The sequence below is a fragment of the Mycteria americana genome, chromosome 1 (genome assembly GCF_035582795.1).
Source record: "Mycteria americana isolate JAX WOST 10 ecotype Jacksonville Zoo and Gardens chromosome 1, USCA_MyAme_1.0, whole genome shotgun sequence".
Lineage (NCBI taxonomy): Eukaryota > Metazoa > Chordata > Aves > Ciconiiformes > Ciconiidae > Mycteria > Mycteria americana.
Genome location: NC_134365.1, coordinates 28,196,661 through 28,214,014, shown reverse-complemented (window position 1 = coordinate 28,214,014; position 17,354 = coordinate 28,196,661). Strand labels below are relative to the sequence as shown.

Sequence of the window (17,354 nt, the reverse complement as noted above, 5' to 3'; positions counted from 1 at the left end):
TCCTCACCCACTTTCCAACTCCTGTCTTACCAGGCATCTTTTCTGTCTACCCTTTTCTCTGTGGCTTCTGCCTCCTCTTCATTTGACATTGCCTGGATGCCAAAAAGCAGAACAGTTATAGCCCATGCAGACAGAGGCTTCTCGCTGTCAGCCCCAGTACTTGGCCCCATATCGTCACATTGGAACAGTGGCAAGAGGATGATGCGTAAGTTTATTGGAGTACTGAGATGTGTGTACTTGGTGAGCAAAGAATCTCTGGAGGATATAACTGAAAAAATTGCAGAAATTTCTACTGAATATGTGCTAACTGCTTTCTTCTAATATCTTATAACTTAGGAAATTAAGATAAATTTTAATGAAACTAGCAATAGACCATTGGCTTGATACTAACGTGATCATCCTGCCAAATTTCAGACCCCTGCAGTAGACTGTGGCAGAGCTTACAGAGGTTATTTAATGAAAGATAAATAAGCAGCTGATTACAGGCAACATTAGTGATAGTCACTGCTACCAGTCCAGCCTAGAATGTTTTCAACTCTTTCTGGAGACAAAGCATTCTAAGCGGAGATCAAAATGTCACCCAGGCCCTTGAGTACTGCCATGCAGTAGCAGTAATGGCTCTGGGAGAGGTCTTGGTTGTGTTTAGTCTAATTGAAGAAATCTGCAGTTAAAGTGGTAACATCAGAGGCTTTCTTGTAGCTCCTTGTATTTCAGTAATTCCTGTGACACAGATGTAGATCCCCATGGTCTTTATTTTGGCACGTTAAGAAGCAAGTAAATAGAAATGCCCGTTTTTATCCCCCAGGCACCACAGGACATTGGCACCTTCTAGTCTTTAATGTAGTTATAATAGCCCTGGGAGATAGCAGAACTGTGACAGAACAGGGAATTAAGCCATGCCCTCCCAAATCTGAGACTAAACTCCTGTGCCAGCTCTACTTTTGCATACTAAAGCACTGATCCGTAGTTTTAAACAATACCATAGTGGCACTTTGTGTCATGGAAGTTGATAAAACTTAAAGGTGCATTTTGTTTTCTCAAAAGCATCTGACAGAGTCAAAACTGAGGTCGTAAATACAGCAAATGAGGCTTTTCAAAATAAAACTCTTCTTACTTTGTTTGAACCCGTGCAGTTTCAACTCATGCTTTGCCATATATAAACAAAGGTGTGTGTATACACTGGGTATGCACAAGGACTCAGCAAACACAGGCTTAACCAGTATAACCCTTACCGTTCATGAGTCTCCGAAGGCCTGTCTCAGGGAGTCTCAGCTCATTTTAGAACTCATCAGCTTCATGTGTTGTAAGATTTATTGGAATATAAAACAATGAACTCATTTATACTTTCCTATCTGCAGTTTCTGTTGGTCCCACTCCACTGCCTTTTTTTGAGTAAGACCAAACCTGATTTATTGTATTTTGATAACATATGAACAAATTATTTCCTTGAGCAGTCTGCCCCCACCCTGGGCTAAAAAATTGGATCACATTATGCGAAACCTCAGCCTCTGCAAGCAGACACACTGCTTTACCAAAAGCCGTGTGTTAAATTGTGTTTATATTATGTACCTGGCAACAGAGCTGATGTCCATACTCATTATTCATGGAAAAAGGGCCTCATTAGTGGGAAGGCATGCACTGTTGCTGAGCTACATCATTATGGTTTCAAAGTTCAGTGCCTGTCAATAGAGTGCAGATGACCTAAATACTGTTGAATTCTGAAAGGATTTTTGGCTCTGATTTAACACATATCTGTGTTATTTACAGCAGAAATAGTTATGGCTGCTAAAGAGACTGTTCTTGATGGAACAAGCTTCTGGTATTCCTAGTAGATAAAGTTTCTCTGCTCCTCTTTCCTTGCTTTTTAAACAGATTGTTTTCCAGTGGAGTAGGTCTGCTTGTTGTGATGCTTAGAGCAAATGATTAACTTCCCTGGGCAGCCAGTTGCTTTGATTGTTGTTATCTGGTAACCTGGGCATTGTGTGAAAACTCAGACCTTTCTGGCAATTGAAAGTCAGATTTAAAAAGAATGGATGCCTATGTATTTAGTCATAGTGATGCAGTGGTTCCTCCCTAAACCTGTCTTTGCTTTCCTTTTTTTAAATGACAGTGTTTTCCAGTGAGACTATAAGCTTTGTGGTTTGCCTGAGGAACACCTTATACAGATTCCCCTTTCATTTACCCCCTTGCAAAGAAAGAGAAAGACCATGTCACCATGTAGACAGAGTCACAAATTCAGAGTTCACTTGAGAAGATAATTTAGACCAAAGGATATAGAGGAAGAAAGTGGGTTTTAAATACAAGAGGTCTCATTCTGCTCTAGGCTATGACACTTTTTTATTTGGTAATGGCTTACTTCGAAGAATGCTGCTTTAAATTAGTGTCAAATCAAAATGCAGGCCTTTGAAGAAACACTTTAGAAACAGAGTCTTCTTTGTCTTGGAATACTTTCAACTTAGTGAAATCCAAACATTAATCCAACATTAAATGTAGAGAAATTAGTTCTCTAAAATGTAGCCTATTCAGGGCTACTCTCCTTTCTCCAGTCCCCCTCTGTCCAATTTCTTCTTGTCCTTACAGACTTATGAAATGGGTAAATTCTATTTACATTGAACTTGAAGGCATTCCTTTTGTAGAGAGTTGCAGACTGATGAACCAATTGCGTGGAGTCTTCAGTTATATTAGCTATGGTCTCCAGGGTTTTTGTCTATATGTATATATTTGAGATCACAGCTCTGCTCCATCAATTTCATTACTTGCTATGGTTATGTTTGATATTTTTGAGAAGATATTCTACCTGGTGGAGCTAACTGGGTATATGTTCTAAGTGCAAGAAAGGGTTTTCTTCTGAGTTAAAGGTGTAGCAAGTGGCAGTATGGAAGCAACCATTACCTCATGCACACTATTTTATAATCCTTTTGTTTCTTCAAAAGAGAGACCTTGAGAGAAAGTTCCTTTTAGTTAAGGTCATACCAAAGCCTAGTCTACCTTTTCCGAGAGATGCAAATCAGGTAAGACCTCCAGTTTGTGTAACAGCAGTATCAAGAGAATAATTTGTCTTTTTTCCCATTACATCTTTTTCAGCTTCTGCTTCTAAGAGCTAGTTTCCTCCATGTCAAAATCACTTCTCGCTTCAACTAGGTCTCCACATCAGTTCTGTGTCTGTTCATACCATCTGGTCTCTTTTTTTTACTGTATGATTCTGTGAGTTTTTTTGTTTCTCCTGCTTATGCAAAAGCACAAAATGTCTAAACTGATTATACTAATCTTGCTCTTTCTAATCTCCTATAGGAGAAATTATTCCTTCCCCTCTATATGCATTTAGGATTGAAGTTGGTCAAATCAAAGGGGCTGACATCTGCCTGGTCACTGAGATATTCATCTCAGCAAGAGTTGCATATGAAGTGTTTACAACCAGCAGTGACCCTCAAAATCTTCCCATAACTGAACAGTTTAAGTTTTAGTTGTGGTCATGGCAAAATAAACACTTTTTGTTTGTGCTGAAATGTTTTTTCCATCCTATCGGGGACCAAAATCCAGGCCTTAACATACACAGTGGCTATGTCTTTGTTTGAGTGGGGTGTTTCCCGCCACTGAGGAAGAATGTCAGGAGTACAGAGAATCGGAACTGCTTTGTTTTGCAAGCACAAAGTAAGCATTAGATCATGTTCATAGTTTTGCTCCCTCCAGCATGTTTTCTACCACGTTTTGTGGAAAAATGCAATGACTATTTTCATGGGAGATAATACTACAGGATATTAGATCTTTTTGACAAAGTGTTTTTCCCCTGATGTTTAGTTCATACTTTCCTTTATTGAATTCCATCCCATTACTCTTGCTTTTAACCATTTGTATGAGATTAATTCACTTTCTTCCTTAATGTTTGTGTCTTTATAGATGACTGCATCTCTCTTCTGTCATCACTGATCCAGCCTGCACATATTTATTTGCTAGAGTACTTTCAATCTTTCCCATAAGCAATTTTTCCTGCCACCTGTGCAAGAGCTGATAATCTAGCCTGCAGGTGCAGAGAACCGGGGGAGTTCCGTGCTGACATGGCAAGTGTTGTCCTATCACTTAAACACTAGAGTCTACAGACAGGCTGAGGGAGAGAAAATCAGAGCTGGGGTTCACCCCCAAGCCATAGCACAATATATGTCCTGTATTCCACCATTTTTTTTTTACCTCGTCGTATAACTTCTTCCAGTTTGTTGATATACTTTCAGTTACATATTTGGAAATATATATGATTCCAACAGCTTAATGTAGTCTCTCTCCAGTGCTATATGAAGAAGAACTAGCAGTTTGACTGGAAGGATCTTACTGTGCAAATTATGGCCCCAGACCTACAGCTTATTTCAGCAAATATTTAAGTACTACTAGTATGGATAAGACTATTCAACTATCTGAAATTAAGCCCATAGGAATCTGTATTGTTGACTTGGGAATAACATAAGCTTTGGGGTCAAAATAGGGAATAATTTGTGATTAGTGACTTAGATTTTACATTTATTAATGACTAAAGCAATTGCAGCATGCCTGTCTCTTCACATTTAGGGCCTTCTGATGGCTTGGATAGGGGATGTTGCACCAGTCCATATCCAGATTCATAATTTCTTGGTTTAGTTGCTATTTTATAAAAACAATAAATCCCATGACCTATTGTGATGATATATGGCATATGCTGGATATCTTGAGCCAGAAGAGTAGTGATATTACGGTTGCAAGTCTTTATCCATAGCACCTTTCCGTTAGTTCACTCTCACAAGCAGCCGTTTATGAAGCAAATGGTGAGTAAGAATTCACTTTCCCAACCCTCCCCATAGCTGACTGGTGCTAATCGAAAGAAAATGCTCATAAATTTAGACTATTTTGTATTCTGTTTAAAGATACAAGCAATAAGGAAGAAGGAGAGCCTTTTTTAGACTGACACATCAGTTCTTATTAGGCAAAAATATCCTGATGGTTTTGACAACAGAATAGCAGTCGCATCTTTCAGCACACTGTGGGAGCTCCACAAGTAATCACAGGAGGGTGGGAAGCAGTGTATGTGAATATATTTTGCCAGATGGCTCACAGAGCTGGACGCAGTCATTTATGAAAAACTTCTCTTTGGTTCCTGACAGAGGACGTATCTCCTAGGGCTAGTTTATACTTGATTCCCTTGCTAAATTCAAGTTGTAACAAGACATAATTGTTTTATACTTTTCTCTAAAATACAAGGGTCCAGTTTTGGAGATGAAGCCTAAATTATATGAGGATTTTGAAGTACTGTAGTGATCAGACCAGGATATAGCAGAACCAAATACTTACAGTCTAATATGGAGCAAACAAAAAGCAAAACACTTTTGGAGGGAAGCAGGCATGGACCTACTGAGAGCTATCTCCACAGCAACATAAACATGAACATTTATATGTATTTCTTCATTGCCAAGGGACTGTAAATATTATACTCAAATAATTGCTGCTTGCTCATTAGGAGCATAGTACTGGAAGAGGCCTCCTGGGTGAGTCAGGTCCCCCACTGTTGCATTCACTACATGATATTAGCCCTTCCATGAGCTGAGCAAGCTCCATCCTAGAATTAGCTATTTTGTTTGCCCCATTATTCTACCTGGAAATCTGGCTTCCAGGAGAGGTTTCTTCCCTTAACTCAGCAATTCAAGGGAACATTATCCTGTACCTAAGCAGCCCTTCTCCTTTCCTGGTGTTCCTTGTGGATATGTGTAGGGAACAGTTGTATCTTCTCTCAAACTTTATTTCATTTGGACTGTTACAAAAACAATCCAATCTTTCTGTTTGATTTTGTTGTTCTTGACCATGGGTGATCAGATTTGAACACAACATTCCTTGAGAAATCTCATTTCTTCTGCAGTAATGGCTCAGGTGGTGTACCTGAGCCTTACCTCACCTCACCACATTTTCCTTCCTTATGGATGCCAGCAGTTCATTGTGGATCATCCTGCAATCTATATGCACAGATGTTTCCAGCTCAGGAGCACTTACTGCCTACTAGAAGATACTGTTTTGGTGTTTTGTTGTTGTATATTTAACCCTGTATCAAGCTCAGTTTCTACTGTATGATATCTTAATCTCTTAGCCAAGAATTGTAATAATCTTCACAACTTGGTCCATGCAACTTCCACTGAACATTCTCCATTCAAGTATCAATGATCTGAGGCAGAAACTAGCCTTTATACATGTGGTTGGAGGTTTTTTGTGTGTTGAGTGGTCTCATTGTTTAACCTCATGGATTGTGTATTAATGGCTGAATTGCCATTTTCTTGCTGCCATTCTGGCTTTTGTGGGCATACCTGCTTTATTTGATGAAATTGAGCCAGCAGCTTTCATTGGCATAACAACTGTTTTTCCTCTGCTACATCAGTTATATACTCCAGACCTCTTGATTCCTCCTAGTTTTCAGCTAGGTAAGGGGAAAATAAGGTATTCTATTGACCAATTGAAAACCTTATAAAGCACATTGTTGGTTTTCCTGTTTGGGGTTTTTTTTCCCCATTCCTCTACCTTTCACTCCATTTATGATTTGATGAATAAGGTTATACTGAAAGACAGGGACCAGTATGTTCTGAAAAAGGTCATTTCTGTTTACTGGAAATAACTTTCAACTCCTAATGTTAAGGAAAAGCTGGTATAAGCAGGGTTATTGAAGGTGCTTATGAATATTTTCTCCCCCTGTCATTGAAGATGTGCTCACATCTGTGTCTATAGCTAGTTTCTATTAGTGGAGTAATTAACATATCTATCACCCAGACTGCTTTGCATGCTGTTGATTTTAATTACTTTAGTCGCTACAATTAGATACTCTAGTGAAATTATAGTTGGAATATATTATAGGGGAGCCTCCAACAAAGATCTTTACATCTCATACTTGAAATGCAAGTGCATCAAAAGACAATAGAGAAGGTTTAACAGGTAGCATTTGCAAAGTGCCTCAGTCATTCTGGCTATGTTTTCTGTCTAACAGAACAATGTTCTGCTTGGTTGCTTGGTTGTTAGTAAGTGAAGGATGGTGACTGCTGAGATATGACTTGCTTGTCCTCTTTAACTCCTTTTTGGAGCCTTGTCTTGCAAGGCACTGGGGTTCAGTAAATCGCAAGTTTCTCTTAACCCTAAAGTTACCAAACTCTATGGTAATTTCGTCTGTCTAATCAACTTTAATGACAAACTGAGGGATAGATAGTTTCTTAGAACAATAGTCAGATTAGCTGCTCTTCACTTTTACAGTGGGCCGGCTCCAGTGCCTTGTGTTTACTAGGCTGTGTATTTGCTATTTACTGTAGGAAGCTACAGTATTGCAGTGTGCAGAAGTGTTTGCAGAATTTAGTGGGGGTTGTTTGGTTTGTTTTTTTTTTTTTCCCATTTAGCTGTAATCTTTAACTTTTTAATGCTGGATTATTTCAGTCACTATATAATATGTGTCTGCTAGGTAGATTACTAGTGTGGAAGTCAATTCTTCTCTGTAACAGTGGGAACAAATTAATAACTCAAGTCTGTTAAGCAGCATTTCTCTCTACCTTTTGGATGCTTTGTGCCAATCTACTGGTAGAGAACAGGTACAAATTAAGTTGAACGAATGGCTTAAGTCAGGTTAAGTCATGGCTCCTGTGTGTCTCTGGAAGAGCATAAAATGGCCAGAGACTATCTGGTGAATATTTTGGTCCAAGATTTCCTTAAGAGACAAAACATCTTATTTTACTGTTGATCTTTAACTGCAATAAATGTAATGGTTGTTTGCTTGCAAGTCAAATGCATTATTACTTAAATAGCTGTCTTAACTTGTATAGCTGCCACATATTCATATTGGACAACTGCTTCTGAGTGAAAACGAGAGGATTGAATAATATAGCCCTCAGCTATTACTTAGATGTTTTGTGAACCATGGAAAAATTCATGTATTCCCGGTTACCTATCCATTTATGTATGAAGTAATGAATTCTTTCATTATGTCTCTGTCATGTCACTCTTTGAATTAGTTCTGTAATTAACCCATTTGCTGCTTAAATAGCAGTTCCAGTGGTCATTAACACAGGTTTTAAAGCCTGTACATTGGGTGGAAATTTAAAAATCCATGTGACCTGGGAGTACAAGTCTCAAGATCAGAAATTATTCTGAATTCACATAATAATTTTGCATATGCCATACATACTCTGAAGTATCAATCAAACACTTTTCTCTCTGCAGACTTTTAAATTTTCAGATATTTACTTTTTTCTTTCTTTTCAACAGATATAAGCTTACCAAAATCAGCCACAATATGTTACACAGCTGCATTGCTCAAAGCCAGAGCTGTCTCTGACAAGTAAGTGCGTAAGAACCACTGTCCAGCAAAATTCCTGATTTAACTCAAGATTTCTCTTAGCTCAGCCCACACCCTAACAATCTGCTGGGTTAGCAGGAGAATTCAGTCCTGCAGTAAATTCATAAAATGACTTTATATATAAGAAAAATTTGCAGTGATCAAACATTGCACTTCAAATATAGAAGAAGAAAAGAAGAGAAATAGCATAAATTCAATTCTTGTTTCACTTTTATGTATACTGTCTGGGTGAGCTTTGTCTTCCTAGATAGTATAATGAAGATGCAACTAAAAGGTGTTGTGTGGCTGAACCTCTTCAACTTTGTATAAACCTGACCACAAAAAGGTAATAAATAAATGTGGATGCACTGGTAGCAATGTCATTTTACAAGTGCTGTCAGAAGACTGCTCATCTACTTAAATAGCGGCAGGTGGATTTAGCATTACTATGTCAGGGATTCTGAGAGGTAGATGACGTTCATATTTTTAGAGACAAAAGTATCTGCTCATTCCTGTTATGGTTTTCTCTTGGGTCTCAACCTTCCAAGGTGCTGAGCACATCTGATTGATGCCTGTGGACTTGAGAGCACTGGCCAGCTCTGAAAGGGTGCTCAGCTCCTTGTGAGATGGAGCTCAAAAATCCCAATTCTGCTCTCAGATGCCTTCACACAAATCCCAGGCAGAGTTGTGTCTGTGCACTTGAGGGTCGAATGCCTCCCTAAAGTTGGGAAGCAAGTAGAGTGGAAAGCCATTTTCTTGACTGACATCCTGACAGTTTTTGCTTTTAAAGTGTATGTACACATCAAGATCTAAGTAATTTTCTTTCATTCTTTTTATCCTGTAGATCGCCAGTACCTACTGCAACATCTTTCCTCCCTACACAGCGACTCCAGCTTGGGAGGGCAGGGCTAAGGTTGTCACAGCTTTCCCTGTGGTGTCTGCCTGCCAAGTACAGCTCTGGAGTTAGCCGTGGGGTGTGAGGTGAGAAAGAGATTGCATGGTCTGGTTTTTCATTCACTGGGGCAGATGATTTGCCCACAGTTTGGGCATGCTACCCTCAATGGTGCTGCGGCCAGTAGACCACCCGCTACTGCTGCTGCATCGTGCTTCCATCCCAACCTGACCCAGGGGCATTGGGTTGGGAACCTCCCTAAAACCTCCCCAAACCTGTTTTTAATAGAAACCCTCCAACAATAATTTGGCATTGTTTTTTGGTTTTTTTTTTTTTTTTTGCTTTTCTTTTTTCTGCAACTTCAGCCTTGAATATGCCCCTTAGCAAGGTACGTAGAGCAAATTTAGATTAGTGACAGAGAAAGGACTGAACTGACTTTCTGCCATGATTAGATGCAAACATGCTTTCCACTTCTGCTGGGATTTTCATTGGCCTTGATGTAATAGATCGCTCAGAGTTTCCACTTGCTATGGAAATTTGGAGAGCATAGGAAATTGACTCAGTTTGGTTACATGGGCCCATGTTCTAGATTCCTTTTCTGGCTTTTTCTTACTAGCATTTCTGACCTAATGTGTTTGTTTCTTTGCTTTTGTAGATTTTCTCCAGAGGCTGCCTCAAGGCGAGGGCTGAGTACTGCAGAGATGAATGCAGTAGAAGCTATTCACAGAGCAGTAGAATTTAATCCACATGTGCCAAAAGTGAGTATGGAGAAAGCACTGTTATAGCTTTAACACTGCTGAGGACCTAACTCCTAATTTCTGTGTTAGATTAATGAGTGATGTTGTGGAAAGGGGAGCAAACAATGGGAAGGGAAGGGAAGGAAGCTGATAGTATGCACAGTTTTTTTGTTTGATATTTCACATTAGTGTCTTCTACTCTGGACCGTGCAACTTGAAATTTTAGCTGAAGTGAGTCCTCTATGTGAGCAATGATTACATGGTGGATTGTGGTAGTAGACACCACCAAATGCTATGCTGCAGGACAGAACCATACATAAAGACAGATTATTATTTACAAAATAGCCATTAAAAATCTTCTAGTTCAAAATAGCATGTTTTATTTGTTTTGATGATTACATGTAAGAATATGGTTTTGGCATGCTATACAAAGGAACCTATGTTTGGAGTTCGTGGTGTGCTTCATATAAGTTGCATTAGTAATTCCTTATGCAGCACCCTGTCATTAAGTTCTGAGAATGCAAAGCTCAGAGATGAAGAATTGCTGAGAACTACAAAGTAGGAAAAGGGATTTATGTTCTAATTCCCTAATCCCCTCTCTAGATATGTATCTCAGCAGTAAGAATCTTGCCCAGGGGCTACTAAAGGCTAATGTATTTTAGTTTTTCATCACCTGATACTCAGTATTGCAGTCTGTAGGTTCATTGTAAAGGCAAACTAGAGGCAGATGCTTTCTGGCCCTTGGAGATCTGCCTCTGAACCTCACCCCACGAACCTTTGGACCAATATTGCCCCTTGAAAGTAAGCAGCCTCCACTGGGGAGTGGAAGACTGGTGTGTGTTAATGTAGGGAGCCTATTCATTAGGTACAGCTGAACACCAATTCTGGTCAAGATAAACCCAAAACCTCTCCCATATGTATACGTGGATTGCAGAAAGTTCATTCTCATGCATTGCAGGAATTAAATATTTTCTCTGTGAGCTATATCTGTTATGCCAACCACTAAATAGCATGGTTTAGCTATCTGAAAGTTAGGCTGTTTGTTTAATAAAATCATCTAGACTTCCTCTACAGGCAGTGGAAAGAAGGAACTATCTTAGACATCTCTAGACAGACTTTCCCTCCGAGGTGCCTGTTTCTACATTGACTATGAAAGGAGCAACTATTTTCCAGTAAAAGCCTGATTTTTAGACAACAAGATTTAGGTGAGATGAGTCCCTTTGTATTATTAGCTGATTATTTTTGTGCCAAGCTATAAAATGAAAATATTAAATGAAGTTTGGTTCCAGAACTGCTTCTGTGGAACTCTGTTTACTTTCTTCCATCCCAATGGTTCTTGCACCAACACAGCCACTGACATTTCTCTTCTGCCTTGTTGCCTGTTTAACTCTCTATTCCAGTCTGGTTCTGGATGAACCTTTCTGAATGTTTTACTGAAGCCTGGTTAGAGTATTCTGTCCTTGCTGTCTAAAAAATTAGTTATCTTGCCAAGGTAAGATATCAGTTTAACCTGTCACGAGCAATCCTTGGGAGCCTGTTCATTTTCCTCACTTTACCTCCACAATTTTGATAATTCTTTCCATCAAAATCTTTTTTAACAGTTTGCATACTAACAGTTCCATATTAAGACATATTGTTTCCCTCCTCTTTAAATGAATGGCATTGCATTTACTTCTCTCATCACTTGATTCTGAGTGGGGATCTTTTTGTTTTAAGTCAGTTGTGCTAGTCTGGCTGTTTCTGGGACTGGTTCATTCACTGTTCAGGGACAGAGATTGGCTGTAGAGGCCTCCACTTCTGTACGTGCTCCTAATGTCCATCCAGCTATTGTCTCCACACTCTGCACTGCCATGAAACTGAGGCTAAGTTTTCATTTACTACTTTTTTGCTTGTTCTTTTTCTGTTTATTCTTAAGAGCTTGCTCTTCTTTGGTTTGACTTCCTTTGCAAAATCTACCTTACTGTAAGTTGTGGCAGTTGCTCTGTAACCTCTGCACTTCCAGACCTCCAAGATCTTGCTTTTCTTGTAGATCAGTACTTTCATTCATGTCTTGTGACCTCCTTCTCACTAGCCAGCTTCTGTTTAGGTGGCTGTTCAATACAAGGCTGAATCTCCCCCCATGTGTGAAATGCAGATTGTGTGTTATTTTCAGTACTTTTGATTTAAAGAGATTCCAGTCCTCTTCCTCACTTAAGTTCCTGAGCTTTTCAGTCAGTCCATATTGTTAATTGATTCCCTCAGTTTTTCAAAGTCTGTAATTTTGAAATTGAAAACCTTTGTGAAACGTAAATTATCAGGATAATGAGGTAGTAATGGGAGCAGACTCTAGGGTTTTTTTAGTTCATATGTTAACATTAAAACAGTGTAGCCTAATACAGATTAACATGCAGCACTGCTGATTTCACACTCACTCTTTCTGCTATTAACTAAAGGATATTAAGGTGGCAAAAAATAGTTTTTTGGTTATAATTTTATGCATGGTATGGATATTACATCTCAGTTTCCACTCAATTATGATTGAAGTCCTATCCAATTTGTTCTTAATGAAATGGAGATAAGTTTTAGCAAGCAGCATCACAAAAAGTCTAACAGTGCCACAAAACTAATATGTCTTCAAAGCTTCTTTAGGATTTAAACACTAATGAGTCTCTTGTTCGGACTGAGGAATAAATAAATTACAAAGGTGACAAATTATTTAAAGCATTTGCAAAGTTCCCAGCAGAAGCCTTGAATGCAGGGAACTGCACTATTAAAGAGAAAAAAAATGGTTCAATATGTTTGTGGTTTGTCTCAAAAGGAGACTTTACCATTTTCAGTGCAAATCATTAAAATTTAGAATTATCACATAAAAAGATTATTACTGGACATGCATTTTCAAGACATTTAACTGGAAATAGATTTTTGCTAATGAGATTCTGAGACAAAGGGAATGCAGGGAACACACTCTGAACATGCTGAGAGATGCTGCTGAGCTGGATTTAGCAAGAAAGGGAGACTGGGTCTCCCATTGTGACCTATTGCAGGTTTGTGTAGAACAACCATGGGATTCTTACAATGCTGCTGATTTTTCCCTAGGAGATTATGCCCAGATTGCAGTCTAGTATTCCATAGTGATATTGTAGAGGTCAGATATACTTCTTACACTTTCTTTTGAACGTAGTCTAAAGATGTAGGAACACCTTAAGAAGAAGCAGGTTTTTTGTCCCAGATTTCCATCTTTACATATAGGTGAGAAACCCTGCAAAAACACCTACCTTCCACATAGAAACCAGCGTGTATGCATGGTTCTGGGAGTCTTCTCAGTCTATATGTCATTAAGATGTTGGCACCCACTTTCACTGATTCTAGATGACTGTGCATCACCTTGGTTTTTGTTTTCTGTCTGCACAAAAATGCCTTTTCAGAGACCTAATATGGCTGACAGTCTATCTTCAGGCAGCCACCCTTCCAGCAAATAACGTTCTTTTGACACAGATCTCTTCTTCCATTTTTAGGTGCATTTCAATGACAATTTAATTCCCAGAGATCAGTGCATTAAGTCTCAGCCATAGGTTGATAAATTCTCATTGTTTTTGGAATACACTGGAGTCAAGATGTGACACATGGAGGTACTAGAACTTGGTTTACGTGAACAAAGGCAATACAGAGCTCAGTGCAGCCTGCCAGATTTCTCCAGGAAGCTGGGCAGGTGACCTGGCTGTGTAGTTTCTGGAAGTTGAGCTGTGCAGGGTAGGGCCAGCTCAGGTGTGTCAACTGTGATCTCCTTCTTGACTGCAGCAAAAATGGAACCACTGTCAAACTGATCAAGACTTCTCATTCTGAAGACATCTTACCTGTAAAAAGGCTTGAAAGTGGCTACATTTTTTAAGGTGTACCAGAAAAATATCTGATAAAAGATATTACCTCTATTTACAACTTGTCTTGTTTATGTTACTAAACAACTCAGCTGCAGTAAATTGCAGCTTTATACTTTGGCAGAGATGGCCTATGTAAAAAGAATGCATTTCATCAGGCAGAGTGTTTTCAGGGTTCTTTTTAGTAGAAGAAAAACATAACCAGTAGCAGATGGAAGTCAGCAGTACAGCAGGAAAGAGAACAAAGCAAAGAGCTGTGAATTTCGCGGTGAGAAGAATCACAACAAATTGTATCACTTGTTTGTGAAGATTTGAATGAATTTTTTTTCAACCATCTTTGTCTTAAATGAGATTCTATGGACAAGTGTCCTTTCGTTTTAGTGTAGCACCATGCACTGTGGAGTTTTGCTCCCAAGGAAATGTGCTGACACTGTCTGACAACATGATGCTCAAAAATTAAAGAGTTAAATGAAAAGGTTTTTATTGTCACTGAAGCAGTTGGGGTATCACTGTAATTCCAGAGGGTTTTGTATGGAAAAGAGAGTAGCACATCCTATGTCATGGAGAATACATAATTTGTGGAGTGGGTGGGGAAAAAAGTATATGTGTATACACACACACACAAAAAAAAAAGCCTTCATCAGTATTATTATATGTTGTGTTTGGAGCTTCCCCACTTATACGTAATGCAACTATCCCAAGCTAATGCTGATAAAGTACCACAGCTGTTTCAGGAACATTCCTCAATTGTGGAACACCCTTTCTGAACTGATTTGCAACGCTCCCTCCCTGCATTCAAACTCCTCCTGAAAAGGCCCCCTCTTTTCTGTGATCTATGAGACACGAGCTATTCAGTAAAGTCAAAGGGAAGAGAAAACAGATGATGGTCCATATATCTAATTGTTAAAAGTAAGTTAAAAGTGTGCTCTGCACACAGTTGTATGGGTTTGCTGTGTAAGCCAGGAGCTGAGTTGATTTAAAGAGGGTACCTGCTGAAGTTCACTGCATTTGAATCGGACAACTTACATATTGATATTACTTTAAGAAATGCCAATTTTGTGTGTAAACAGTTTCTTAAAAGGATGTAACAAACCATTGACTTAAACGCTTTTAAAGATTTATCTGTTCTGCATTTCATCCCTTCTCATTTCTTATTTATTTTAATTTTTTTAATAAGAACTATGTCTGTATGCTTGTGTGGTTTCTAGTAAGTTGTAGTTGCTAATAGAAACAAATAATGCAAACAAATTCATATACCAGATGGGAAATAAATCTGTTCCGCACACCCCATGATATTACAGAGAAACTATGCCAGTCATGTTTAAGAGAGTTTTTAACTGTTCAGTGAGACAGGGATTTGTTTTTGTGTCTCCAGCAAAAAGGCCAAACTTTTTAATTACCATCAATCCAGTGAGAACTTGTAAGGTGACCTAAAAGTGGCTTCTCTGGGCATGTAGAAACCAGTATTTTGGAACTGTTTTAAGCTTGTGCTGTTCATCCCACTGGGAGGAGGAGAGTTCCTGTTCAAACAATGTTAAATTCTCATATTCTGGCCTGGAGGGGTGCTGTCACAGGTGCAGGGGTGGCTATTGCCTATTTGAGGCCTGAGCTGTAATTTCAGAGGCAAATTGCACAACTGAGGAAAAGAAGGAAACCTGCCTGAGATAGGTTGATTTATTGTCACAAAAGGGCGCTGAACTAGCTCATTAATGTGGAATGTTAAAAGCACTCCCAGCAGAGGAGAATTAGTAGCCAGAGTGCTGTCAATATTATGAAATAAATAATGTACATTCAATCAATTCAAGTCAGAGAAATATGAACTCCACCATGTTGCACTTCATGTGTACAAGGTCCACTGTCATCCTCCAAATGCTCGTTAAAAGGCGTATTCCCATATGTGTACAGAATGGCTACAGCTGAGCAGTATCTATTACAATGTCATGTAACCGGCGCAGAAGCCCTCTGTGGAAGCACATGAAAAATACTGTTACCCTTGTTGTAATTCCTAAAATACAGGTTTTTGACAGGAAAAAGTTTGGGGTGAGAGAAGAGAGAGACCAGAAAAACAAAAAAGACAACCAAAAAAGTCCAAGCCAAAACAATGCAGTGGAGAAGGGCTGATTGAGCCATCTGTTGATGACAGAAATCATTGCGCAACTTTAGTATTCACTCGTAACTTGATTAAGACTAGGTCATTCTGGCTGTAATTTTCTAGACTGCCTTTTCTGAGCTGATTCCTTTTCTAAAGGAACATGATAACCCCAGATGGTGGTGACATACTATTTCCCATTCTAGTTAAACTTCTTCATTCATCATTGAAAAACAAATGCAGTTGGAGATGTGCTAGGCTTGCCATCTCCATTTCCTCCGTGATGGCTAGCTCTTTGCTAAGTTTTTTATGTAGCCTGTTACTTGACTCTCACTCTGAAGTGGAACCACGCTTGGGTTCAGAGCCCTGTCAGTATGACAGAGGGCTTCCGTCTTCCCTGTGTATTCAAAGTATGGAAAAGGTAGTGAAGTTTTATTACTTAAATTGTAAAGATCGTGGTTGAATCTGAGAGGATGCCAGTGTATCAGGAGTTACAGTTAATAGGGAGTCTTTCAAGAGGTGTAGGTTGTTTTCTTGTAAAGCCAGATGAAGTTCATAGTGGTATGAATTTTAGTGGTATGGTAGGATCTTGTGTCCATATTAGTCCTGTAACAAGGGCTGTGCTCGGACTGAGGCCTTTGGAAATGTTGAGATATAAATAGTCAGATTCCCACCCTGAAGTCTCTGGTGGCTGAAGAGAAGACTGTACCTGTCTAGTGTAGTATCTTTGATGAAGTGCAATAGCAGCCTCTTGGAAACTACGATCAGATGTCTTTGGCTGATTTTTTCCAAGAGCTGGAGAAGCTTGTCACAGACAGAAGTCCATCAGGACTGTGATTCACATGTTATATGGGCAGCATGAGGACTGCAGCTTATTGGATAGTTTTTAAAGAAAGATTTTTTTTTCATTTAATTTCATTTCACTGGAATTTGTCTGCTTGTCCAATCCAAAATGTTTCAGGGGGACTGTGTTGATTTCATGGACAATCTGCTAGAAACCCAGCAGATTGCTGGGACTCAGTCCTGTGTGTCAAGTATCTGGGTGCCAGTAGCCTGCAGTTACCATGGAAGGGGGCTGCCCTTGGCTATGCTGTCTCCAAGTAGACCCTGAGCCCTGTCAGCCAAGCCTCCAGGAACCTGAATGCCCTCCAGGCTCTTGAACTCTCCTTGAAAATACAGCAACGCATGAATGGATATGATATTCTAGGATATCAAGACCATCCTAATTTTCATGGACAGTCATATCTCTCCTTCCATCATAATCAAGCCCTACCTACAGCTAGGTACCTTTTTGGTACCATTACTCCTATTTAGAGAAGTTAAACAGATGGAGGCCTTCAAGTGCCCTCTCACAAAGCAGACTTGCCATGTCTTTGATTAGGTCTATTCTGTACTTATGGAATTTAATCTTTACGTTTCTGAAAGCGCCTGATGAGAACTGTACAGAGTGTTCCAGACGAGGTCT

General features: G+C 39.3%; 1 protein-coding gene across 15 annotated transcripts in view; it reads left to right on the top strand.

Moving 5' to 3' along the window:
* ST7 (suppression of tumorigenicity 7) overlaps nt 1–17,354 on the top strand; it is a 161,523-nt gene that overhangs the window by 126,680 nt on the left and 17,489 nt on the right. For 13 of the 15 annotated variants that reach the window (XM_075493453.1, XM_075493489.1, XM_075493470.1 and 10 more), the window contains 2 exons: nt 8,248–8,320; nt 9,865–9,967. In XM_075493453.1, coding sequence (XP_075349568.1) covers nt 8,248–8,320; nt 9,865–9,967 — 176 coding nt within the window. Of the gene's footprint in view, nt 1–8,247; nt 8,321–9,864; nt 9,968–11,007; nt 11,152–17,354 lie in introns of all 15 variants that reach the window. The other 2 variants (XR_012774273.1, XR_012774272.1) reach the window with 2 other exon arrangements.